Raw genomic sequence first — 26,925 nt, 5'->3', positions numbered from 1 at the left:
TGTGTGTGTGTGTGTGTGTGTGTGTGTTGCTTGTTGAGGCTGTATGTGTCTATCTTTCTTCTCTTGCACTGGTTTCACTAACCATGATTTGTAATTCATTGTTTTGTCCAAAGTAACCTATAATAAATAGGCCTAATAGTAATAAGAGCTAGAGATCATCCATTAATGTATTAAATATCATAACATTTTATGAGCCAGAAATTCTCACTGGCACACATTGCACTAGTGACTGAAGGTTGTCAGCCCTGCACCACCACCTGCTGCTTTTCCATAGTACAACAGCTCCACCTGTGACTTTTACCCTTCGAACTCTATGTTTAAAGAAATTCGGGCTAATGTTATTGGGTTTGTGCTAAATTCGTCGTTTGGGATTATATGTGTAACGAGTAATACTGTTTTTTTTTCATAATCAGAATCAAACGTATCAAAGATATTACTACATTTGTTGACCTCTATTTCGCCATTTTGTATGTCGTCTGCGCATGCGCCACCTGGGAAGGAGAGCTGCCGAGGTCGAATTGTAGGATTTCTCTAGTCCTGGTCAAAATAAGGCAAAATGCCTTCAGACTTTGATAAAGGAGCATATCCGGAGCCTCCCCGGCAGACTCCGGTTGTGGACAAACAGACAGCTCTGCCAAACCCAGCCTTGATTCTGTCTAAACTCTTTTATTACTCCGTGGACCTGCCTGTCACCACATTTAGAGGTAACAAAAGCTAACTGTGCTAACAGGATAACGTTAGCACAACAACACAGCTAGCAGGAGACATATTGTTAGTAGTATAACGTTATATATTGTTACATAAGTCTTTGCTGCCGTCTTTCAACATATTACACAACAGAGTTATAAGGGTCTGGTTTGTGGCAATAACGGACAGCTGGATAGCAATGCATTTAAAGCTAGCAAGATGTTATGCTAGCTAGCGTAACAGACATTAAATCGTAGTTACAACCCACATGGCCTTAGCTAGGTTTATCTAACTATGCTCTCTCCCTTTGCTGTTTTCCTTTCCATCTAGATGTTATTGATAGCATCCGGGCTAAAAACAAGTCCGTATACTACCACCAGAAGTTCCGTCGTGTTCCTGACCTGACGGAGTGTCAGCAGGGAGATTACCTCTGCTACTATGAGGCTGAGATGCAGTGGAGGAGAGACTAGTGAGTATAGATGGATAAATACATACATAGATACAGACAGACAGAGCAAACACCCACATGAATATTATGGACAATAGAAGAAAAGATACTAAATTAAAATTCTATATGAACTAAGGGATGTATAAGCATGAGATAAGGCTGTGCATTAATCGAAATGTAATTGTGATTATGATTTCGGCTCCCAGTAATCACAAAAACAGGATAATCCAGAAAAACAATTATTTAGCTCATTACGTTTTGTTGTCTTGCGTTCTGAATGGGAAAAAAAGTTAAATAGGAAAAGTATTAAGGAAAATTTCACAGTTGTGTTTGGTTTTTACTGTTGATTTATTGAACTTTTTCCACTGTTTTTTAAATTCCATAATCGCAACATTTTTCCAGAAGTCAACGAGTAATTGTGTTAAATTATGGTGATTGAATTTGTTTCCATAATCAAGCAGACCTAGCGTGAGATGCTTGCAGTGAAAGTACAAGTACAAGTACAAGTATACTGTGATTAAGTTGCTCAATGAGAGTGGGTGTCATGGTGGTAGTGCATATAAGTCCAATAGTGCCCTTAAGGATAAATGAAGGAGTTGTGTATATATGGGATGATATAGCATGTAAACAGTGGACAGTCAGTACATAACTATTGTTATAGGAGGTAGTAGAAGTGGTGTAGAGGGAGAAGACGCAGACAGACTATGTAGTGAAGTCTATCTCTCCTCTTCCCTTTTGTGAAACATTGTAGAGGACGTATCGCCCTGACCTCAGTCTGTCAGTTGTGCATGGCAGTGTGCATAGTCTTGAGCTGATCATTCTGCTTTGTGACAGTGCTGTGAAGTGGAGTGACAAGTGGATGTCCAAAATGTTAAGCGGTTTGTTCACGGTCCTTTTATCTGAGACTAAAGTGATGCACTCCAGTTCAGCGCCCACGACAGAGCCAGCTTTCCTTACCAGCCTGTCCAGTTGCCCAGCATCCCTCTTCTTAGTGCTTCCTCCCCAGCATACCACAGAATAGAAGAGGACGCTGGCCACAGCAGACTGGTAAAACATCCAGAGGAGCTTGCTGCAGACATGAAAGGACCGTGACCTCCTCAGGCAGTACAGCCGGCTCTGCCCCTTCTTGTAGAGTGCTTCAGTGTTGGCTGATCATTCCAGTTTATTGTCCAGGTGTATCCCCAGACACTTGGAAGTGTTTACTAGAGGGACAATATTGTAAAACTGGAAAGTGGCAGTGGTTTAACCATAGACAGTTAAAGAAAGGGTTTAACAGGGCAGCAGGTAGTGTATTTGCATGTTTAACTAGGAAAAATTATGTAAAGGGCCTTTATTTTTTAATAATAAGACTTCAATATAAAACAAAAGTGTGAGTAAAACTGAATGTTTATTATAAGGACTCAATAGTGAATTAATACGCCTGTACGGTTGCTGTAGTGGACAGGGTGCCATTATCAGCACTGGAGATACTGTTGGAGAGTGTAACCCTGTGTTTTTGTCTTCCTTCCTCAGCAAAGTGGACCAGGAGATTGTGAAGGTTGTCCAGGAGCGTATGAGGGCCTGCCATCAGAGAGAAGGAGCCAGCTACCAGCAGAACTGTGCCAAGGAAATTGAGCAGTTCAACGAGGCAACCAAAAACTTTCAGTCCCGCTGTAAGTAGTGTGCTGTTTCAAACTTGGACGTGTGGTGAAATAGAATTTTGAAGCATTCATGAATCCTACGCGTCCTGTCCGATTGCTGAGTAAATACGACAGTGTAGCAAATGCTTTCATAGGCTAAGGACAGAGTGTGTAACTAAATGTGCATTATTGTATAAAAGGATTAGCTCATGCAACACATCGTTTGTTGTAGAGCTAAAACAATTGACAGAAATTTATTTGGCAACTGTTTTGATGTTCAATAAGAATTGCTTCCAGCTTCTGAAATGTGAGGCTTTTTCTCAGTTTTTATATAAACTGAATATATATAAGGAGTTGAAGACATCACTTTTTGGTTTTGGAAAATCATGGACATTTTATAGACTTGGTTATCAAAATCATATCTTGTTGTGTGAACATTAGTTTGTCTTATTGTAACTTAACTTTTGCTTGGCTTCACTACATGTTTAAATCCATGACCTGTCTCTTTCCAGATGGAGACCTGGGAGCGTACGCCAGTGGCAGGAAATGTCTAATGAAGCAGAAAGAACGGATGATGGCTGCTCAGGCCTCAAGTGCTTAAGTTAACTCTGTCCTATGTAATAATTGTAAAATAAAATGTAATAAATCATGTCTGTTAGTATCTGTCCGCACCCAAGCCCAACAGTGCATGCGTGATTGCCCAGTGCTAAAAAAAATAAAAATTCCAAGTATACGTACAACTCTGGAAACTGTACATTCTCAAGTGACCTTCCAGCACAGTGAGCTTTTGAGTCTTGCAAACAACCATATAGCAGGAAAGATTGAGTTTACTTAACGACACCTTAATCAACACCCCCTCAGCAGTATGAGGTGACATACTGGGAGATGATTTGTCCATTTTTGGCCTTATGCTGAAGATCTGCTTTCAATTTTTTAATCTACGCTCTGACTAGTTAAGAGTGAAATGTGCAGATTAGCCAAAAGCATTTGTCTAGATATATCACCTATAACTTAAATCTTCCATAAAAATAGTTAATATTTGCATACAGCAATTAAATCCTTAAATCACCCACACAAGTGATATTCCTCACGGTAAACTCTTAATGCAAAACTAACATTTGTTCAATTGTCACTGACATTTTACTGCATTCATATCCCAAGTTGTGTTCCTGAGCCTTGGCTGTGCTTCTTAATGTAAAACCAAACTATTGTTCTGTCATGAGTTCAGGCACAAGTAAAAATACACATTACATGTTGTTTCAGAACGTTTATTCAACGATTCTCTGTACAAAAAGTTTAGGAGGGAGGGGCCTGGACAGGCTGTCCCCTCTGCGCAGGCACCCTGGAGTGAGTCTTGGCCAGATGGTCAGTGAACTCCTGGTAGGGAGACTTTGTGAAGACTGTCTCCTTCCACAGGTCAGGGGTCAGGTAGCTGTAGGTCTTGGAGATGGCATCAAAGGTGGCCTTGGCTGATGAGGAAATAAAAAATAAAAATGAGTAGATGCCTAGGATGGAGCTCCAAACATGATAGAGTGGTAGTTTTGTGTTGTTGTTTTTTAAACTGTAGAGCACTGAAAAGGGGAACAGAGGAGACCACTAAATCGGTCTCTCTGCCGTGCATTACAATACTCGTTTCTTTCTCTCCTGATAACGACAACTACACCACTGCAGAGGTGAAGCTGAGCAGAGCAAGGAGATAACCAATTTAATTATATAGCGCCACAGCACAGCGCTTTTTGTAAAAAGAGCAGGTCTAGACCGTACTCTGATGTGTTTAGAGAAACCCGACAATTCCCACCAAGACCAAGCACTAGGCAACAGAGGCACGGAAAAACTTCCTTTTAAGAGGCAGAAACCATTATGTAGAACCATGGCTCAGGGTGGGCAGTCATCTGCCTCACCCGGTTGGGGGTGAAAGAAACAGAAAGAAAAGAAAATTGTGCCAGAGGGTGTTAAGCAGGAACATTGAGGCAGAAGATGACTCTTAGACACTGACCAGACAGACATGTGTCAGAAAAATCTTACCAAAGTTGCCAAGGGTGGCGGTGCAGCCCCTTGCAGAGGTGTAGCAGTCATCGATACCAGCCATCATGAGCAGCTTCTTGGGGACAGGGGCAGACACAATGCCAGTACCACGTGGGGCAGGGATGAGACGCACCAGGACAGAGCCACAGCGGCCAGTCACCTTGCAGGGCACGGTGTGGGGCTTGCCGATCTTGTTACCCCAATAACCTCTCCTGACGGGGACAATGGACAGCTTGGCCAGGATGATGGCACCACGGATGGCCGTGGCCACCTCTTTGGAGCACTTCACCCCCAGACCCACATGGCCGTTGTAGTCACCAATGGCAACAAAGGCCTGTGAATAAAAGCCAACAATGTCACATCTGGATCAATAACATGTGATGTTAACACTGGTTGTGTATTACAGAATTGATTAGCAAATGACAACTCACCTTAAACCTGGTGCGCTGACCAGCCCTGGTCTGCTTCTGAACCGGCATGATCTTGAGCACCTCATCCTTCAGACCAGAACCCAGGAAGAAGTCGATGATCTCAGACTCCTGCAGAAACAAAAGAAATAATTAAGATTGATGTAGTAACACAAACCCAAATTCAACATAGGATGTTGCATGCATACCTATGCAGTTATTATATACTTTCATGTATTAAGATAATATCCAAATCACAGAGCAAGGCATTTTTTGAATAAAATCTTGGAAAACTAATTTGTTTCAAATCTGCACACCCAGCGCTATTTTAGGTTTATATAAAATGAAAAAAAAGACCAGACATCTAATTTATGCCTACACAATTAATCTGAATTTTATTTTCTAAATATGGACTAGGATAATATCCAAAGTGCAGGGGAGGGAGAGGCACACATATCTGTCAACCTATTATGAATTAAATATTGTGATGCTGGAGATATGTTAAACCTACAATTTTTTTCCTACAGACAAAAAACCTGATACAAATCCTCTCATAAAAAGACAAATCTCAATCATTTAAGTTTTAATATTTCAATAACAATAATGATACACAAAAGATTCCCTCCATTTAGAGAGTCCTATGGCAATTACTAGTGAAAATAATCGCAGTTACATATTTTCTTCATATCGTGCAGCCCTTTCCCATTTTCAGCTATTTGATTAGGAAGGTCCTAAGTTGTCAAGATGTGTTTTTCTGAGAAGACTAAGTTCAGCTGTTTAACTTTAATAGGATGAGGAGACCGTGGGGCCAACAATAAACAGTGTATTAGGATTTAAATCAATTCCCATGTTCTTATAAGAACGTCTTTATTTAACGTTAATAGTTGGAAGTCTGTGGTCATCCTTACACACACACACACAGCTTACCTTGATGGGCAGAGAGTACAGGTAGATCTCCTCCAGGGACTTGATCTTCATGTCCTTAACCAGGCGGCCCAGCTTGGTGACTGGCACCCACTAAACACAGAACATTTCAATTTAAGATTGTAGTATTAATTATTAAGGACTATTATATTACCAGATGTGCATTTAAAAAATAAATAATGAGTGGTAAACTTACTTCCTTGTCCTCGGCCTTGCCGCCCCGTGCACCGCGGCCCCTTCCACGGCCCCTGCCGCGTCCACGGCCCCTGCCACGGCCACCTGCACCAAAACCTCCGCGAAAACCTCCTCTACCACCGGCGTCGTCCGCCATTTGCTGCAGAACAAAATAGATCAAAATGAATACTGGCTAAAACAGTGCGTATGGGTTAGCAAGCATCGGGTAGCCATTTCCTTTATCTCAAGTAAAACGAGCATCGCCGCCATAGTCAACGTTTAAAGACTCCAATATTTACAAATATCTCAAATTCTGCCTAATTGTCCTAATAAATACGACCAGGGTTTTGAAATAACATATTCTTATGCGATTTGCAGTAATAATAAATGCCTTTGGCAGAAGGATGTGCGAGATACAGCAGGATTTTGATCAGAAAGAATTATTTCACATTCAACTTACGTGATCGTTATAACAGGAAGAAGACCGAAGAGAAGTCCCGCCGGGTTTTATTTAGAAGTCTTATCGCGATAGTTCCTTCAAAAGAAAACTGAATGTGCTGAGTATTGCCCCTAGCGGCGGCTTTTTTAGAACTTGATCATAGGCTGTGTAAAATACTACGATAAAATAAGACTTGAATCTTTTGTTATTTTATTATATATAATGGACTCTTGCCTGTCCTATGATTTGATTTGATTTGATTTGATTTAGAGAAAGAAGACAAACTTTATGAATCCCTTATTGGGGAAATGTATTAATTCATTTTAAGAGGTTCATTTTATATCTTCTCACTGAAATACTAATATTTTAGCATTTTAAAAGCAAACAAAACTAGTCATGAACATCAGCATAAGCTCTCTTACAGTGAAAAAGTCAGAGAACATCATTTTATTTTAGTACATTTTAACATTATTTAGCTTGCATGTTTTTATTGAGTGTGCACACTGGTAGTTCCCTCTTATGCATTGATTTTACCTGATCTAACCTTCTATTGTTGGACACATTCACACACACAAAATAAATTATGGCTCTTCTCTTGAATGAAGATGAGGATCACAGTTTAATGTTACATTGTTTATTTAAAAAAGATGTGAAACAGCACAGAATTGTTACAAATTCACTCTTTTTAATCATATACCTACCTACATATTCTGAAAGCACACACCTTTGAAGAAATGAACACATGCAGAAAAAATTATACACAGCAGCAGCCAACCAGCATCAGTAACTGACTCGTCCCTCAGCAGTTGCTGGTACTTGGAGTCCCACTAGAGCCACTGCTCTCTCCAAGGTCCTCATCCTCTACCTCGTGCAGATCGTCCATTACCTCCAGGCTCTCACAGATCAACCCTATTTGCCTCTTCATGTGGGCCATGGTGCTCTGCATTCTCCTCATCTTCCTCTGTAGGGCGGTGGCGATGGCCCTGTGGTTTCTCTGTCTGATTTCATACTCCTGCCTCAGTTGCTTGTAGCAGTTGTGCTGAGCCTGGGTGCGGTGGGAGAGAATTGTCCCGCAGCCCATGTGGCAGGGCTGACGCCAGTGTTCACAGTGACGTGCGTGGGTGTCCAGGTCCCGGCGGAGGAGCTGCGCTCGGCAGCCCTGGTACGGACAGGGGATGAGCTCGTACACACAGCTCATGCTGTGGCAGTACTGCTCTGAAAGGGAGAAGGTCTCTCCACAACCACGGATCTCATTCTTACACTGTAAGGAGCCAGACAGTGAAATACAAAGAAATCAATGGCTAGAAGACATGGTTCCCACACAGTATGCCTGCAGCATTAAGTACTTCTCAACTGCACTGTTTAATTTCTTATTATGTTTCAGAAGTATTGCTTTTTTATGTTACTTGAATGTTGTTATTCAAAAAATCCATTGCAAATACAAGTCCCACATTAAAAATATCACTTATGTAAACACAAGTATTATTATCAAAATTTCCTTGAAGTCAAATCAAAAGTAAAATTACTAAATTACTCATAATCTACCGTACTTAAAAAATGTTCCCAGAGTTTTTATATATATATATATATATATATATATATATATATATATATATATATATATATATATATATATATATATATATATATATATATGTATGTACAGGCCTTAAGCTCGCCAAAAAATCAGTCAGATGAATGCAGTCAAGTAAAAGTACACTACGTCCCTCTGAACTGTAGTGGAGTTGAAGTTTTCTGACATTGTATAGATTTGATTGATTAATTAATTAATTGAAAAAAAATTGTTTATTATTTGATCATGAAACAATGTTAGGCGCACCCCTATAGTTATGAGTATTGTTCATTAAAAAGGACCAAAGTCTCATCCTTACTGTAACCAATACTACATGAATACGCTCTGTAAACCAATTCACAAGGCTAGATAAACACCCAGAGCAAAAATCTACTGGGGACCCCTTTACAGACCCCCTCCCCAGAGCTACAAGATTAGAGGGTCCCTTTTTAGGCCATGTTTTCAGTTATTAAGATGTATTCTATTTCCAATTACTAAAATGAGAGTGGTCATAATTACACTTTGACTCTTATGTCCAAATGTCCAACACATTTTTCATATTCTACCTTGATCTTCATGCGTCCAATGGATTTGCTCAGCTTGAACATGACGAAGATCAAGCTCGGGTTAACAGGCTTCCTGCAGCAGGGGCAGGTTTCTTGCCTGTTGAGGATGAACAGCAGTTAGTCCTGTTCTTCTGTGTGGAACAGACATTAATAACAATCCAATACAGTAGAACTTTACACTGTTTTCCCCCCAGTGGTATTGATCCATGTTTACTACCTCTTCAGCCACTGTAAGATGCATTTCTTACAGAAGATGTGGTGGCATGCAGCTCTTACTGGACACCTGAGGACCCCCTGGCATATGGTGCAGACCAGATCGTAGTCTGGAGTCTCCACAAACAGCTCCACATCATAGCCCCCACTCTGTGTTGACACCTCTGGGTCCGCCTGGATGTGGCCAAAATAAATAATACTTTATTCTGGGTTATCATAATGTATTATTATTATCTTAAAGAGATAGGGTAGAGTTAAGGAGATAGGGTAGAGTTGAGGAGATGGGCAAACTGTGATCCCTTGTGTACCCAGGTCAGTATTTTTCTCTACAGCTGTAAAACACGGCTCCACAGTGTTTTCAACATAAAGGCAATAGATGACAAAACAGAATTGTTCTGGAAAGTCGATTACATAATAACAAAAAAACAATCCTTCAAAACTCTGGTGATGTTTTTAAACATCAGATCATTACAAAATGCTTATAAACACATGCTTTTTAAGTTTATTTTTAATATGTAGGCTAATAAAACAAATACCGGGACAATATGCATTTTAAAGGAGCAGCACATTTCAGAGTTAACCAAAATATTAAAAAAATAGCTGTTCTCATACAGGTGTAAAAGTCTGATAATTGACACTATAGCATCTGAAATAAAACGGATAGATAAATAGATACATAAATAAACTTAAACTGTTGTGTACTCACCATGACAATATTCTTTCTTCACCGTGTTTCCATTCCGGGGCGATGTGTTACTCCATATCGGTCCACTCACATGTCACACGCGAAACACACCCGCGTTATCAATACAACACACACATGAACATTCCTGACAAAACATGAAGAAGGGACCGTGTGTGTGCGAGCGCGGACAAATGAAAACAGTAAATTATGGAAACGAACGGAGATAATGGCGCTCATTATGGAGCGCGTCCTTTCCTGGTCCTTTCCCTTCTGTTCTCGCATCAAAGCTCAGCCTCCACGAGTCAAACAGGAACTTTTAAACATCAATAGCTCCAGCTGAGTCTATTGTTTTGAGCCTCAGGGATCACATTTAAAAGTCAAAGTTAATTTATTTACAATTTATTATTTATTTATGATAACATACAATCCACGTATGTTACTTCTAAACTTCAATTTTCCAGAAACTACTAGCCTACTTTGCATGCCAGGAGTTCTGTCTGTTTACATATTGTAAATTGAGCATAAACCGTCGGACCAATCACAGCTCAGTGCGCTCAGATGACGAACAAGAAGTGCGACTCGGTTAACAACATGCGGGATGGATGTGTTGATTTCGTGCAACGTGTGAAGTGAGAAATAAGTCATTTACAACACCAAAGCTAGCAACATATTTAAGTTGGGGTGTTTTACGCGAGCAAGATGGCAACTACCAACCTTCAGTTCAAAACAAAGTAAGTTTTTGACGTTTCGCACGTGCATGCTGCTACCCTCGCTGGCTAACACTAGGTTGGGTAGCTAGGGTAACCTTTTTGGCTAAAGTGTCAGTTAAAGCTGGGCCAGCTAACAGTTACATTTGTGTTATGCCCTTACAGTTATGTTGTCGAAAGCAAGATTGAACCTTTTTACAAAGGAGGAAAAGTGCAGGTGAGTTTCCTGTCTTGTGTTTTGTGTCTGAAGTGTCTGTTGCTGAAATCAGTGTACCTTAACGTTACATGTTGCAACGTTACCAGCCTTAAATTATCTTTAAGGACTTTAGTGACTTAATATTGCACGAACATAAAGGTTGGGACCTACGAGTGACATGATGAACTTTAATTCCTAGAATGGAACTACCTGGCCCTTGCCCTCTGTTTTTTTCTCTCCAGATTAGCAAAGATGAAAAGTACATCTTTTGCACTTGTGGATCTCGTGTCAACGTTTTGGAGATCAGCACAGGGAAGATCGTTCACAGTGTGGAGCATGTGAGTACAGAATGAGTTATCAGAGCTAAAAGAAATTGATACGTTGATCAACATAAAGTTAAGCAACATTTAATTGAATTATATTTTCATTGATAATTTACGGGATTTTCTGGTCACAGCTTCCCAAATGTGAAGATTTTCTGCAAATTGTATCACTGTAAAGTGAATATCTTGTTGTTTTGGACTGTTAATTGGACAATCCTGACTATCTATTTTGTTTTTCCATATTGTAAATTCAGGATGATCAAGAGGACATTACCTCTTTTACACTCAGCTGTGATGATGAGGTAAAGCACATCTCAGGCGCCTGTCATTACTTTATTCATGGTGGGAATTTGGATGTTTTTCACTGTATGTTCTTCTATAAACCCGTAAAAAGAGTATTCAGTGTGGGTCTGTCTGTCTTTGCTCTTTCCCACCACAGATGCTGGTAACAGCTAGTAGAGCTCTGCTGCTAAAGCAGTGGGACTGGAGGCAAGCTCGGTGTACTCGCTCCTGGAGGGCCATTCATACTGTTCCTGTAGCCAGTATGACCTTTGACTCTACTTCTACACTCCTGGCCACAGGTCAGCAGTTAAGGACAATACGTTTTGTCTTTGGTGTAACATGTTGAAACAGTGTTTCGGCTACATTGTAAACACTGCTCAGTTTTTAGAGTTTTCTTCTTGTTGTCTTGCAGGTGGCTGTGATGGCACTATAAAGCTTTGGGATGTGGTGAAGCAGTACTGCACCCACAACCTTAAAGGCTCATCTGGCATTGTGCAGTAAGTTCAGATATTGGTGAACAAGAAATGCTTTGAATAATACTCCCCCCGCATATTACTTTTGAGGTTTTTGTACAAAACCTTTTTTTCTCATTAAATAAAATGTTCCAGAGTTAAAATGGCAATACTGCTAACTTTGCCTTAATGGAAAAAGTCTAAAGTTGGCAAAAGTGTGATTTTTAAATCAAAAGCTTTTTGGTAAATGAATAGGGTACACAAGATTACACGACTAGACATCAGATGTCAAATCTCTGGACCTGACATTTGTTGATACCGTGCCTTCCGAATACATTTCAGGCAGTGCTAAAAAAGTATGGAGGTTCAGTGCCCACTCCGTTTCCTGTAGTATTTAAAGTTAGTGTCTTGATGTGATGTGTACATCTTTACTAATATATATATATATATATATATATATATATATATATATAGTAAAGATATACATTTTGGTTGTGGAGTATCAACACAAATAAATAATAAAAAGTCATAGAAAATGACAGATTTTAGATTAAGTGAAAGTTTCTGATTTTTTAACTAAGATCAGTAACAACACTCTGTGTATCTTGGCAGCCTGGTCCAGTTCCACCCAGACATCAGCAGGCTACAGCTCTTCTCCTCCTCTCTAGACTGTGGCATTCGGCTGTGGGACCTGCGCTCCAGTCGGTGTGTGTGTGTGCTGCAGAGCCACTACAGCGCTGTCACCTCGCTCAGCTTCAGTCCCGATGGTGGCACCATGGTCAGGTACCGTACACTCAGCCACTCAATGGAAGATGTTTATAACCTTTTAAGTGTTCGAGATTCTGAGGGTTTTACACATTTCTTCTTCTTTCTATATCTGTGTGCCGACTTGCATTTGTAGTTCTGGCAGGGACAAGATCTGTACAGTGTGGGACCTGAAGACTCAGAAAGCCAAGAGAACTGTGCCAGTCTACGAGGTAATAATACAATGTATATACCAATATCTCATTTGATTAACAAAGAATTAAAAAATATTTTATACTCCTCATCTTGGAAAAATCGTGTGTGTGTGGTCTCTGTCTGCAGGCTGTGGAGGGTGTTGTGCTGCTGCCTGAGGATAAGGACTTGTCTGAGATTGGAGTGAAGAGCAAAGACTTGCATTTCATCACTGCTGGAAGCAAAGGTTCATATCTTGAATCTTCCCAAATCGCTGAAATGAGCTGTCAGCGTTTGTGTGAAAGCAATTCCTCAGAGCTTTTCTTTAAAACCTCTCTGTCTTTCACCTCTTCTCCCTTCCTTACGTGTAGGTGTATTACGAGTATGGGAGGCCAGCACGGCGCGTTGTGTCTACACCCAGACCCTCCCCTCTTCCGTCATCGCTGCCAATGAGGTGGAGGAGGAAAGGGACGACGACCCCCGCAGTCTGACGTTTCTCCTTCATCTGCCCGCCTCGTCCAGACTGGCCACAGTCACAGCAGAACACAACATTGTGCTCTACCAGCTGCCTGGTCTCACCACACAGCAGCAGGTGGGTACTGATGTGGAGGTTTATTTTATTTTACATTTTTTTGTACCTTACAAATTGTGTACATTGTGCAAATTTTGAATGTAAAAATAGCCTCCAGCCATCCGGAGCTTATTGTTATTATTTATACATAAAGGACGCTTTTCCTCTGTTGCTCCTTCTTTGCACCCTCTCACAGTTTGTGGGATACAATGATGAAGTGCTGGACGTGAAGTTTCTGGGTAAAGGGGACAGCCACATCGTGGTGGCCACCAACAGCTGCCAACTGAAGGTGTTTGAGCTGCTCACCAACAGCTGCCAGATCCTCTACGGACACACAGGTCAGTCACCAGCAGAGGGCAGCTTGTGTGTGAGCCTATACCTAGCCGTGCAATCCATGGCAGTATTTTTAGTTGTTCACCAGAGGGCAGAAAGTTTCCACAGAAAAAAAAGCAAAAAATGTGTAATCAGTATTTGTTTCTTAATTTGATTCATTTATCTGTCTTGTATACATTTTAACAACAATACTTCTGTAGTTTCTAAAAGCTGCAGTAGATCTTACATGTCTTGGAGAAACCTGGGTGGCTAGGAATGAAAACCTCACCACAATTATAGATATATTGCCTCACAGTCCATAATGACCAGTCTTAAGAAAAGTTTATGTAACAAACTTGCTAAGTTCTTTACTCAACATAGAAAATTAAACTCAAAAGACACTCAAAATAATTTAAGAAACTCATAAATCTTTATTAACACAGTGACTGAATGCAAATCAAACAAAAAGCTCTATAAACCATTAGAGGAACCAGAACCCAAAGAATTCAGTGGGTGGGTGCGGTGTTAAAAAGTAACCTGGTTCGAGAGATGATTATCTACTCTTGACATTCACAGCTATTGTTATCTGTTTATCGCCCACAGATACTGTCCTCTCATTGGACGTGTTCAAAAAGGGTTTTCTCTTTGCAAGCTGTGCGAAGGTGAGCAGACATCTGTGCAGCTTCCATCAACACTGCACACAATCAAAGGAAACAGGATTTGTGCACAAACTCTGTTAAGGCATCCTGCAAATACATGCTTTCACAAACCTCAACACACATGGGCTATTTTACAAATAGAGACACATTTAAACCATATTTAGGCCAACAATAACATTTGTGTGTTGTGTCTTTAGGACAGGTCAGTGCGTGTGTGGCAGATGGACAGTGACAGTGGACAGGTGCACTGTGTGGCTCAAGGCTCCAACCACGCTAATGCTGTGGGCTCCATCACCTGCTCCAGGTAACATTCCTCAGGACACACATGTGTTTCTTGTCACATTTACCAACACAGGCAAAGGGTTAAATGGTATTAAGAGGGGAATTGGTTGTAAATAAAAAATAAATCAATGACTCGGTGAGGTGGTAATGATTCCCCATCTTTGTGTCCAGAATGAAAGCATCTTTCATAGTGTCCGGCAGTCAGGACTGTACTGTGAAGGTGTGGGATCTACCAGCAGACATATCTACCACAGGGGCCGGCGTACATCAGCTGACCCCCCGCGCCACAGAAAAGGCACATGATAAGGTACTTGCACAAAAATCCACACACTTTTGAAAGAAGAAAAATCCAGCAACAATTTGTATGATAGCTTGCGTGGGTGTAGAAAACAAAGTACAGAACAGTTTAGAGCTAAACCTTCTGCAACATATTGTTTGTAATACATTTAATGCCATGTGATAGAAAAAACAAGAGAGAGCTGCATGATATCTTCCCCAAAACTATCCCGTGGGCTTGTACATGATCACGTTGAAGATACAGCCACACTTTTAGTCAGCTGCTTTCAATAAAATGAAATCCTCTTCCTGAGAAAGTAAATGAGAGCACAACAAGGTGTGTGAGGGTGTGACTACAAATACTTTAATGATAGGAGGAATTTTTGAAATTTGATCGTGAAGCTGTTGAGTTGCAGTAACAAAGAATTAGGGATGGACCAATTATCAGGCCGTTTTTTGGCAGTTTGCAGATTATCTGTATCAGCTTTTTATTTTCCTGAAAACCGATTATTACCAAGTAAATTAATTAAAAGGTGCGCTACTTTGGCTAGGCTACAGCTCTGGGTCTGTGCCTCTGTTTCTGTCTCACTCACCACTCGGTCTGACCTAATGTCCCTTTTACTGTGTTATGTGGAAAGTTTGTCATTTATTAAATAATTGCTCAACGCATTTAAACAAAGTTTTGTGTTGGAGTTTGTAACTTGTAACTAATCCTAATTTTGAATTAAAGGATTTCATTTTTACTGTAAATACATACCACTTCCAAGTATCGGTTTCATCAACAACTAATAATTGGTATAGTCTTTGAAAAATCATTATCGGTTGATCCCTACAAAGAATTGGAAGGTCCATCCTTGCATCATTGACAGCTTCTCTGTAATTTGAAGAAAGAGTATTGACACGTCACGCCAGTGTCATAAGGTCTTACTGCCTGCTCTGCGTTCTGAAAGCTCAGCTAAGCTCTGTCTGGGAAATTAAATGGTTATCAGAGCATTTGGACTGATGCGGGGAGATAAAGGACTCTGGAATGAGGATGCACAGCATTCACAGTTCAAATGTCTCTGAATTTCACAGGTGGACTAACTGTGCGACCACTTCTAGAAGCTGTTACCCAGTAATGTCGTTTCAGTTATAGTCTGTAGTTCTATGCTCTCCTTCCACCGCACTGCTGCACAGCATGCAACATGCTTTACTCGTCTGTAACCTGAAATGCAAATGCCCATGTGGTAAAAACCCAGCGAGAGTCGTTACTTGTCCTTGCCTTAAATTACAGTGAACTCAAATCATTTTGAGGTTTGTGGGTTGTCAGTCAGACCAAAGACATTTAACGAGGAAGTGAAATTTCATCACACTAAAAATTCCTCCTACATGTACACATTCCTGACTCAAGATGCAAGACATAACAATTGCCAATTTGTCAATCAGCAGCATCTGGTTAATTAACATCTGGTGTCATGGAAATATCGCATAACGAAAATAGGGAAATTCATGGAACTTTTTTTTTTAATCCACTGTTTTACAGCCGCTGCTTTGACAGCATTCTGCTTTTAAACGTGGTTGACTCAAGACAAGCGTGTAACAGTTAAAGAGACACCTTCAAGCGGGTAGCTCTGTTGTAACGGACGTGCTAACCTCTGCTGTACTGGGCTAACATGTCAAACCAAGTCAAGGCACTATAGTGTAAGATGTAAATCCCAACAGTGATGTGCCACTGGAGGCAGTGTGATGAGAGGAATTCAGACAATCTCTTTACAGAAATGCAATTTTCAGGCATTCACCCTTCTTTCTGTCCAACACCCTCTTTTTTTTTTTTTTTTTATCTCGTTTCTCAGCACCCTCTCCTTTTGTCAACTAAAATTCTTTCTTCAAACTTATATTTTCTAAAATCTCATAAAAGTGATTCCTTACTTCCTTATTTTCCTCCCTCCAGGATGTAAACAGCGTGGCGGTGTCACCCAATGACAAACTGCTGGCTTCAGGCTCCCAGGACCGCACGGCCAAGCTGTGGTCACTGGCGGGGGAGGGGAACGTGGCCCTGCTGGGGGTCTTTAGGGGCCACCGTCGTGGTGTCTGGGCCGTCTGCTTCTCTCCTGTTGACCAGGTGCTGGCCACGTCCTCTGCAGACGGCACCACCAAACTGTGGGGCCTGCAGGACTTCAGCTGTCTTAAGGTGGGCCCTGGTGGATAAGTGTGCATGTGTCACAGATTATCATTGATCACAGAATATAAAGGGAATGCAGACATTAGTTGTGTATGTTTAGTAAGTTCCCTACCTTTTCAGTGTTCTATTTCACACTGACAGGTTATGACATCACATCTCTCACTGTGGTGTTAAGTCTGTGTTATCATATTTACTCAGGTCTGTTTGCTAAAGTTTAATATTAGTCAATAAGTAATAATAGTTTTTACTTTTCACTTTTATAAGTAACAAAAGTAAATAATAATAAGATTTTTTTTTTGTAATTGTGAGGGAAAGTTGTGGCTGGAAAGAAAAAATGATATCAGTTTGTTTTGTTCTTAATTTTTTCAAGACCTTTGAGGGTCACGATGCATCGGTTTTGAAGGTCATCTTTGTGAGCCGAGGCACTCAGCTGCTCACCAGGTAACCCCACCTACCACTCATGCATGGCCTTTCTCCATAAAAGTACAGTTTTTCAATGTTATTGACTTTTTTTCCTTCATTTTTTAATTGTATAACAATACTCCAAGGCAGTTGAATGGAAAGCTAGTTGTGAGCTAGGTGTTTGAATGTCAACAACAAACTTTTAGAAAATTAAATTAAATCATCAATGTGGTAGGAAAAACCCTTGACATACAAACAATAGCTGTGTCGCGTTTCCAAACTTCATACTTATCTTTGTAAACAAACAAAGTTTAAAATTAAATTAAATTTATAGTATACTGTTATTTAAGTTGGAATACAAGAAATCAACATACTTTACTGTTACATACAAACAGGAAATTAGAAAAGACAGTCAGCTGTGATTATTAATATGACCCCACTGCCAATTAAACTCTTCTGAATGAAGAGATAGTAAAATATTTAAGTTCATTTTTTATTTTTATTTTTATATAGGGTTGGGCAATGTATCGATATTATAATGATATCGTGATATGAAACTAGATATCGTCTTAAATTTTGGATAACGTAATGTGGCATAAGTGTTGTCTTTTCCTGGCTTTAAAGGCTGCATTACAGTAAAGTGATGTCATTTTCTGAACTTACCAGACTGTTGTAACTGTTCTATTATTTGCCTTTTCCCACTTAGTCATTATATCCACATTACTGATATTATTAATCATAAATCTCATTGTGTAAATGTTTTGTGACAGCACCAATAGTCAACACTATAGCATTATTGCGGTATCGATATCTAGGTATTTGGTCAAAAATATTGTGATATTTGATTTTCTCCATATCGCCCAGCTCTAATTTGATATAATATCAAAATATTTGCAGACCTAGTTTCTGTAGAACAACTAATGGATTAATTGTCTCCGTACCTTTTTGAGAATACTTTGTCTTGCTACTTTTCCAGTGTGAACACACAACACACTCAAAGCCTCATTACAATAAGCATGTAGTTTAGATTTGGGACAGCTTGTTTCCAAATGTATCTGGGTTATTGTGGCTACACCTGCTTCTGTCTCTCTGCATGTCAACCATGTAGCCTGTTTAAATAAAATTCTTACTCTTGATACTCAGTTGTAACTCAACTCTTCCAACTGATGTTCTGTCCTTAGTGGCTCAGATGGATTAGTAAAGCTGTGGACCATAAAGACCAACGAGTGTGTAAAGACGCTGGACGCCCACCAGGATAAAGTGTGGGGTCTCCATGTCAGCCGCAAAGACGACAAGGTGGTGACTGGTTCAGCAGACTCTAACATCACCGTCTGGGTGGTAAGTGTGGTTTGAATTCATATTCCCCTGTTACAACAGGGAATAAAGTTGACAACTCAATTGACAATCAAACTTCTAAACTTCAAGAGTTGAAAATTATTGATTGCCAGATTAAGAAAGCAAATAGTTTTTCCTGTCTTGCTTTTAGTGTTGCTTTTTTTTCTCTACATGAATGGTAGAGATGCAACAACAACTGTTCTTAGGGGGGGGAAAACCAACTAAAAGCAATAAAATAGAAATGTAAGATTTGTTATGTAACAACTAAGGAATTTGTTCTTTGTGTTAGCAAATATCTAAACTGCTGAAGTACTCTTTAGCACAATATTGTACATTTTCTAGTTGGTTATTTTTAATTGACCTTGCACTCTAATGGCGTTTTTCCATTACTTGGTACCTGCTTGACTCGCCTCAATTCTACTTGCCTTTTTTGGTTTTCCATTATGAGAAAAGGTATCTGGTACTAGCTAACAGCTACTATTTTACTATCTCCTACGTCGAGATTGCATGCGAGCTGAGGCGATTCTAAAAGGTGGCATGAAAACCTGCAGGCTACTGATTGGTCAGAGAGAATTGTGACTAATCACTGCGTTATCATTGCTAGCAACAGACTGGGGTGTCCTGAACAAACCCGCTATTTTAAATAGTTTAGCCAGAGGTGTTTTTTTGTTTTTTTTACTACCTCCAGCTTCTTTTGAAAAAAATTGTCTTCTGGCTGTGGCAACAGCCACATTCCAACATTTAAAAACAACACAGCTTCAACGTTCTTTACCGAGCAGAGCTGGTGCTAGCAGTGGGTAAGCGCCATAACTGACCTCTCGGTTTTCTATGGACAAAATAGGAGTTTTCCCTGCAGGAATCAACGTATGACCACCAATGTTTTTGTCTTTTGTCCGCTGCTAGGATGTGACTGAAGTAGAGCTGGCTGAGGAGCAGGCCAAGCAGGAGGATCTGATACTAAAGTAAGCTACACGCAATATTCGGCCCTATCTTGCACCCGGCGCAGTGTAGAGCCCGACCCAAGTGTCAATTTCCCGTCCAGCGCCCACGTCGTTTAAATAAATGCGCCTGCGCCCATCTGTTTGCCCATGGGCGTGCGGGTCTTACAGAGAGGTGTGTCCAGGTGAATTCTTGGCATGTTGGCAGCAGGAAGTAATCGCGCCATAGACAAACCTGACCATTTCATTGTCATTTTAACAGCACATAAGGAAAATCCGCCTAGGCTCGTGCACAATGCTTGTGACACACAGGGACGCAAAGCAACACACAAACATGCAAAAAATGTAAATTATTACAATGTGAAATAGTATTATGATACGATCTGCTCGCACAATTTCACTTCACGCACAAGCAGGTCAGTTTCTTCTCCTGAACATCTCTCCTTCCTGCTTTACACATAATGGCATTGCGCCAAGGTACAAACGCGGTTGGCTGTTAAAGGGAATGGGAAATGACATTCGGATTGGTTTATTGCATGTTATGGCTGAAACACAACTATGATTAATTAAGAGACTAGGTACAACCCTTTTTGAAGCATGGACTGGCGCACGGACCCTTTTTTCAATCTTTGTAACTAGCAAAAGTGGGTTTGTACACTGCCTAAACACAACTGCTCCGTTACGCCAGTCTAGGTAACTTATCATTTATTTATTTCAAGATTTCTTAGAATAAAAGATGCTTTGCCTTCTTATTGTATATCGTCAAGACATTTTGATGTGAAAAGCGGACGTTTGTGTATATTTCACTTTGTGTATTTTATGGGAAAGTTTTACCACAGCGGAACCCAAACTGAAGCACATCCCACTTATACCTACAACTGTATACTTAACTGGATTTATGTATTCATCTGTCAATTCTTATTAACGTATCCAGTTTCTATCCATAGTCAAGGAACTGTATGCTGTAAACATTGAGGATCTTCGCACAAATATTGTGGGTCTGTATAAACTTGTGTGTCTCTTGTTTCTGAAGGCAGCAGGAGTTGTCCAACCTGCTCCATGAGAAGAAGTACCTGAAGGCCCTGGGTCTTGCCATATCACTGGACCAGCCTCACACTGTGCTCACTGTGATCAAAGGTACTTTGTGCTAAAACTCTTTTAGGTTGACCAGTGAACACTAAAGACCCGATGGGAAAGAGAGATAGGAAGCATCACTGATTAAACCGCAAAGGCTACCCAGAAGCTCATTTACTTTTTTTTTTTTTTTTTTTTTTTGCACGTACAAAGTGTACACACGGTTTTCATTTATTCAGTACACGTTACCTTCATTGTTTGACCTGTGGTTGTTCACAAATCTCTCATCATGGATGGCTGCTCATGTTGAAGAGTTGAGTCAGCGCACAGCACACAGAGCCGTCTATCCGAACAAAAGGCAGATGCATTGGTCTTGTTGTGATACTATCACACCAAGTCATGCAAGAGTATGATGTGTCTGGGTTTGGAATGCTAAAATTGTTCATATCCACACACCGGTGTTACTTATATACATTACTGCATATTAAGTGTAAGTGATTATATAATATATATATAATAATTGGATTCATGATATAATAATTACCTTTTTTAAAAGGAAACAGTTTCAATGGCACCAGATGAAACTGGGCCATTGTGTAGGCATCCCAAAGGCATATTCTTCATGTTTCCCAATCTGTGAAATAACACAACACAACATCACAGGTAAAAGAACCAACAAATAGCTGCACTCTTCAAGAAATTCTTTTCTACACGGACACGTTTAAAACGTTTCAACCAAAAATGATGCGAGGACATCAAACCCAGTCACTATTACAAACATAACATAAAGAAAAGCAACTCAACCACTGTCTGTGTGCTGTCTTTGACATGTTCTCTGTTGCTTCTAGCAATCCGTCAGGTGGAGAATAGTGGCGAGCTGATGGAGAAGACGGTACTAAAACTCCGAGTGGATCAGAAAGGTAAAAGATCTATAGTGTCTGTCATTTATTCTTATGATGGAAAACAGTTACAACAAGAAAACAAAATCTTAAATTGAAGAAGAAGAAAAAAGTAATAAAGGCTGTTTCTTAACTTCCTTCCCTTTTCTACCTTAAAAACTCCACTTGTGACACTGTCACGACTTAAAACCCACTCAGAGTCGCTCCTGCGCTACTGTGCTGTGTGGAACACCAACGCCAGAAACTGTCAGGATGCCCAGGCCGTCCTCCATGTGCTCCTCACACACCTGCCGCCCGAGGAGCTGCTGCAGTATCAGGGTGCCCGAACCCACCTCGAGGGACTCATCCCATACACAGGTTGTGTGTGTGTGTGTGTGTGTGTGTGTGTGTGTTTGTGTGGGGTGTGTGTTGTATGTGTTGTGTGTGGTGAGAATGTTTTGTAAGACACACCTGTTATTACCGTGTATTATCAACACAATGCCTCTCCCCACACCTTAACAAAATTAAAAGTAGATCATTTAAGAAACAAAACAAAATGGGACTTAAGAATTGTGCTGGCATGCGGTTGATGATATATAATACATAAAATACACCAATGATAAAGAATAATGAAATTGAGATTAGAACTGAGGACAAAGAGCATCATTTTAGTTGACAAAAGGATTAGCAAGTGCCAAAGAAATGTACACACAAACTATAAAGCTGGTTTGTTGGATCTACGTTACACAAACAGGTTTAAAGAATGGGCCGACAGACTGCTGCCATGTTGCAGTCACCGCACAGACTCTCACACAAAGAAAATGACAACGAGAGGAAGAGGTGCCGGAAGCTTTTGGTGTCCCCCGTTGATAGAAGGTTGTGTCATGTAGAGTTGTTCAGATACTAATACCAGTATTTTTACACTGGGAAACACCTCTAATAATATATTCAGTGGTCTGAAAAAGTATTACCTCCCCCCCCCCCCCCTCCTGATTGACTATTTTTTGCATGTTTGTCACACTTAAATGTTTCAGATCATCAAACAAATTTAAATATTAGTCAAAGTACAAAATTCAGCTCCTAAATGAATGTTGTTATTATTAAATCATAACTCACGCCAAAGTGCAACCTAGGGTCTTTTTGTGAATGTATCCGAGTCAAACTTTTGTTTAAATCATAATGTTTACAGTTAACGTTCACTAAAAAGCCGTCTCTGTCCGTCGAAAAGAATCTTTTTTTCTAATTTGAATGTGAATGAACTATAGGAGGAAATCTCATTCTTTTATGAGGCTCCTTTTTCAACTACAAGGTCAAAATTGTTTTTCACTAAGGACAAAACAAATTATCCGTGCATTTATATGAAACTAAGTTTTAGGAGCTTTCCATCTTTACTCTCCTCCGTCGACTATTTTTGACTGTCGAGATGGACGGCGCCTGGAAACAGCGACAGCGAGTTGTCAAAACCTTTTTTTTTTTTTTTTAACTCTGTGTCCACAAACAATGTTCTCATTGCTTGTGTTCATACGTAGAGCCCCTGGTGATACTTTGAGCAAAGTTTCATGTTGTGTTGAGCCTTCTTAGTTTTAAAAATAGGGATTTAGATGCTATCATAGTAGTGCCCCTAACTCTCCCATTCAAAAGGCCACTTGACCGAAAAACCACGATACGATCTTAAAAGTGGTGCTCCCATCCTAATTATGCTTTTAAACAAAGGTTTGACTCTGGTATGTTCACAAAACAACCCTAGGATGCATTGTGGCAAGAGTTACTCTTTAAGAGAAAACAGAATCCAAACCTACATGGCCCTGTGTGAAAAAGTGATTGCCCCCTAAACCTAATAACTGTTTGGGCCCCCCTTAGCAGCAACAACTGCAATCAAACATTTATGATAACTTGCGATGAGTTTTTTACAGAGCTGTGGAGGAATTTTGGCCCACTCATCTTTGCAAAATTGTTGTAATGCAGCCTATTCAGGGTTTTTGAGAATGAACGGCCTTTTTCAGGTCATGCAACAGTATCTCAATAGGATTCAGGGCAGGACTTTGACTAGGCCACTCCAAAGTCTTCATTTTGTTTTTCTTCAGCCATTCCGAGGTGGACTTACTGGTGTGCTTTGGATCATTGTCCTGTTGCAGAACCCAAGTTTGCTTCAGCTTGAGGTCACAAACAGATGGCCGGACATTCTCCTTCAGTATTTTTTGGAGACGGCAGAAAACATGGTTTCATTTCAGGGTTTCTGAAGCAGAAAAACAGTCCCAGACCATCACACTGCCACCATCACATTTTACTGTTGGTGCGATGTTTTTTTTCTGAAATGCTGTGTTACTTTTACCCCAGATGTAATGGGACACCCACCTTCCAAAAAGTTCAACTTTTTTCTCGTCAGTCCAAAAAGTATTTTACCAAAAGTCTTGGGGATCATCAAGATGTTTTCTGGCTGAAATGAGACGAGCCTTCATGTTTCATTTCAAGTCTTTTTGCTATAAATAACTGCATTTGGTGTTTACTTGTTATCTTTGTCTTATATTTAAATTTGTTTGATGATCTGAAACATTTAGGTGTTACAAACAAGCAAAACAACAAGAACAAGATTTTTTTTGCTTCTTCTATTTTTATGCACTGGTATTGGATCTGTATTAGCTCAAATGTAAGTTCAGGTATTGGAAATTACATCAGGAAGGGAAAAATAATATCAGAACCTCTCTAATGTCACGAGTGGGAGGCTCACAGTGACATACATGGTTCAGGAAGAAATTAAATATACAGTTATCCTACCCATGTACCATGAGTATAAAATTAATTTGGAGCCAATGCAAGACTCTGGCAGTAGGTTTTTGACTGTAGCAATGTGGTAAACTGGAGAAACAGAAAGAGGAGTTATTTGTTCAAGAGTGACTCCTTTCTTTTCTTTGAGACAGTCTAAGTATAAACACAATGTATAAGATACAAAGAGTAAACTCTTTTTTATATAGGCAAGGTGGGTGTAAACATTATTATATGGAAGCAAGTTTAGGTTTCCTATTACCCATCTCGCCATTTCTGGGTTCTGCTAGCTAAAGTGGTTCCTAGTTAAAATTTGGGCAGTTAATAATGTTAACTGTTCTTGCTCTCCCACAGAGAGACACATGAAGAGGATTGGCAATCTGCTGCAGGCGTCCATGTTTTTGAACTACATGTGGCAGAAGATGAGAGTGGCCGGCGCACCATCCAGGTGAGAGCCGATGAAACGCCGCATGGGGGCTGCTTTGGTGGGTGGGTGTTGTTTATGGTACCAGAGAGACAATGAAATATGATCCAGGAAGTCCAGTTGGAGTAACTGATGAATACTTTTAAAGGCCTATCAGACCCCAAAACCTTGTGCAGCGGTTTACAATACGTTGAGACAGGTGTTAGTAGAAAGACAAACTTGGAAAACAAGGAATGTATGTGATTGGCCATCATAACACTTTGCAACACAACATTATTTTGTGCAGCAAAAGTTGATTCCTGCGTTTTAGTTTTGCTGGAGCCCTGCTTGTTGGCGCCCTTGCTATGGTGACAGGCAGCGTCTATTTAGAGTCTCAGACACTTTATTGAGCCTGGAGCTCAATAACTTCCTCATCTATCTCCACTGACTAGAGCAAAAAAAGCAGTCAGTGTTAAGTTCAGCACCACTTCGGTCCTTCTCCAGGATATTGTGGGTCAAACATGACACACAATAGATTTCAAAGCCTCAAACAAAACCCAGAAAAAAAGACAGTGGTTTCTTTCTTGCCTGAATCCAGAAGAGAAAAAAAGTGGCAGAGCAGCATTCTTGGCATAAAACCTGCCATGCTGCTACATAATTTCTCTTCTGAATGAAGCCTTGACTGTTTATAACAACATACTTCACCATCCAAGTCGAGTACAGTGGAAGGTGAAACTGATACCAACCTACTTATTGTAAATGATATCTGAGAACAGTTCTAAATGCATCATAAGACTTGAATGCATGCTCTCTCTCTCTCTCTCTCTCTCTCTCTCTCTCTCTCTCTCTCTCTCTCTCTCTCTCTCTCTCTCTCTTCCCCCCCCCCCCCAGATACATTTGCGGTTCAGTGTGAATTGTGCGAATGGTCTGAAAGCCAACAGCTACGCCTAACAAAGAGAAAAGTTCTCGCCTCGCCCTAAAATGCTCATAAATGGATGCTAGAGACTTCCTTGTTCCTACTTCCTTGGTAACTGCTAAACCTGAACCTATAAAATGCAGAGAATGAAACCAATGGCGTCTTTTACCCCGAATTTATCTTTTGAGTGTTTCTATGGTTATTTATTTGGGTTTTAGAATGCGATTGCTGTGAAATAATTTATTATTGAATAATTTTCATAATCAGGGATCAACCCGTGTTGACTGGCTTGGTTGGAATTGTCAAAAGAAGGGTATGACATGGGTTATATAATCCTGGTCTGACCATGGTGATTGGTGTGAAAGAAGGATAAGAAATGTATATCATGGATAATGCATTTTGCAGAACTGGACATACAGTAATGTTTCGAAGGTTAACATGTTCATGTGTATGTTAATTTGAAGTTTATGACTCTAATCCCTGTTGGTATGTGCTGTTTAGCATGGACCAAGACGAAGAAATGGATACCACTCCTCTTGCACAGCCTTTCTTTATGATTGACGAAGAGAAAGGGATGGGCAGCAGCGATGATGAGAAACGAGATGGAGATGACAGCGACGGCGGACAAGATGAAGAGCCAAATTGCCCAGTTAAAGAAGCAAAGGTGGAGGAGGATGACGACGACGACGATGAGGAGGTCAGTTCTACCAGGAAAGCTTCTGCTAGCGGCGGGCAAGTAGAAAATGGTGAGAGCACCAAAACAAATGGCAACCACCACTCTGAGAGTGAGGAAAGCTCAGCAGATGAAGCGCTGGAAGAAGAGGATCAAACGACGGTTAGGGTGAAATGTCTCCCAGTTTCTTCCACTCGACAATGCCAGGCTTTTGCCAGCTGACGGGGTTCTCCAAGCTGATAACCGATGACTCACTTCCTGAAATGAAAAACCCAGGAGGGGTTATCTTATCTTGGACCATTAGCTGGAGCGACACACTGAATGTGTGGCAGTGCAGGAAGAGCCAGAGAGACAGATGTGAAGTGATGATGATGATGATGATGAAGATAAAGGTAATAGGCCTCTCTGTGCATTCCCGTGTCTCAGCAGCTCCTAAATACTTTGTCTTGTGACAGTTACTAAATTGTGCATCGGTTCATCCATACAGAGTTTGAGCAGAATTTGAAAAAAACCTAACCATCCTGATTTCCTCAGATGAAGTGGACGTTAGGGAAGAAAAGAGGAAGACAGACCTGCATTGAGTCAGGTTTATCCTCCCCCACTGCAGAAACAGCACCTGTTGTCTA

At 40.4% G+C, this 26,925-nt stretch overlaps 4 protein-coding genes across 5 annotated transcripts; 2 read left to right on the top strand and 2 right to left on the bottom strand.

Moving 5' to 3' along the window:
• The first annotated feature begins 444 nt into the window (after positions 1-444).
• On the top strand, positions 445-3,423 carry ndufb10 (NADH:ubiquinone oxidoreductase subunit B10). 2 transcript variants are annotated; one of them, XM_034893852.1, is made up of 5 exons: positions 445-704; positions 1,018-1,156; positions 2,648-2,787; positions 3,267-3,364; positions 3,414-3,423. In XM_034893852.1, exons 1-4 carry the CDS (start codon positions 557-559, stop codon positions 3,353-3,355), a joined length of 516 nt encoding a protein of 171 aa, XP_034749743.1. In that variant the 5' UTR covers positions 445-556; the 3' UTR covers positions 3,356-3,364; positions 3,414-3,423. The 2 variants fall into 2 exon arrangements, with proteins under 2 accessions (XP_034749743.1, XP_034749742.1); XM_034893851.1 differs by lacking the exon at positions 3,414-3,423 and having other exon boundaries at positions 3,267-3,403.
• Positions 3,424-4,006: 583 nt separating this feature from the next.
• rps2 (ribosomal protein S2) lies at positions 4,007-6,816 on the bottom strand. Its single transcript, XM_034893846.1, has 6 exons — positions 6,745-6,816; positions 6,307-6,444; positions 6,114-6,203; positions 5,211-5,318; positions 4,780-5,113; positions 4,007-4,223 (listed from the first exon to the last, which is right to left on the bottom strand). The coding sequence occupies exons 2-6, from the start codon at positions 6,439-6,441 to the stop codon at positions 4,051-4,053; spliced, it is 840 nt and encodes a 279-aa protein (XP_034749737.1). The 5' UTR covers positions 6,442-6,444; positions 6,745-6,816; the 3' UTR covers positions 4,007-4,050.
• A 572-nt stretch (positions 6,817-7,388) lies between these two features.
• On the bottom strand, positions 7,389-10,130 carry rnf151 (ring finger protein 151). The gene is made up of 4 exons (XM_034893849.1): positions 9,782-10,130; positions 9,080-9,249; positions 8,863-8,959; positions 7,389-7,984 (listed from the first exon to the last, which is right to left on the bottom strand). Exons 1-4 carry the CDS (start codon positions 9,782-9,784, stop codon positions 7,523-7,525), a joined length of 732 nt encoding a protein of 243 aa, XP_034749740.1. The 5' UTR covers positions 9,785-10,130; the 3' UTR covers positions 7,389-7,522.
• Positions 10,131-10,299: 169 nt separating this feature from the next.
• On the top strand, positions 10,300-26,559 carry tbl3 (transducin beta like 3). The gene is made up of 23 exons (XM_034893806.1): positions 10,300-10,491; positions 10,633-10,684; positions 10,906-11,001; positions 11,241-11,288; positions 11,426-11,567; positions 11,681-11,765; positions 12,333-12,503; positions 12,622-12,697; positions 12,807-12,903; positions 13,028-13,248; positions 13,424-13,565; positions 14,143-14,201; positions 14,396-14,502; positions 14,652-14,787; positions 16,687-16,926; positions 17,288-17,358; positions 18,501-18,657; positions 19,558-19,616; positions 20,626-20,729; positions 21,515-21,586; positions 21,764-21,922; positions 24,662-24,755; positions 26,128-26,559. The coding sequence occupies exons 1-23, from the start codon at positions 10,460-10,462 to the stop codon at positions 26,519-26,521; spliced, it is 2,814 nt and encodes a 937-aa protein (XP_034749697.1). The 5' UTR covers positions 10,300-10,459; the 3' UTR covers positions 26,522-26,559.
• The last annotated feature ends 366 nt before the right edge of the window (positions 26,560-26,925 follow it).

Source organism: Etheostoma cragini, chromosome 15, assembly GCF_013103735.1.
Source record: "Etheostoma cragini isolate CJK2018 chromosome 15, CSU_Ecrag_1.0, whole genome shotgun sequence".
Classification (NCBI taxonomy): Eukaryota; Metazoa; Chordata; class Actinopteri; order Perciformes; family Percidae; genus Etheostoma; species Etheostoma cragini.
The sequence above is the reverse complement of the archived record's forward strand: the minus strand, read 5'-3'. Positions and strand labels throughout refer to the sequence as shown.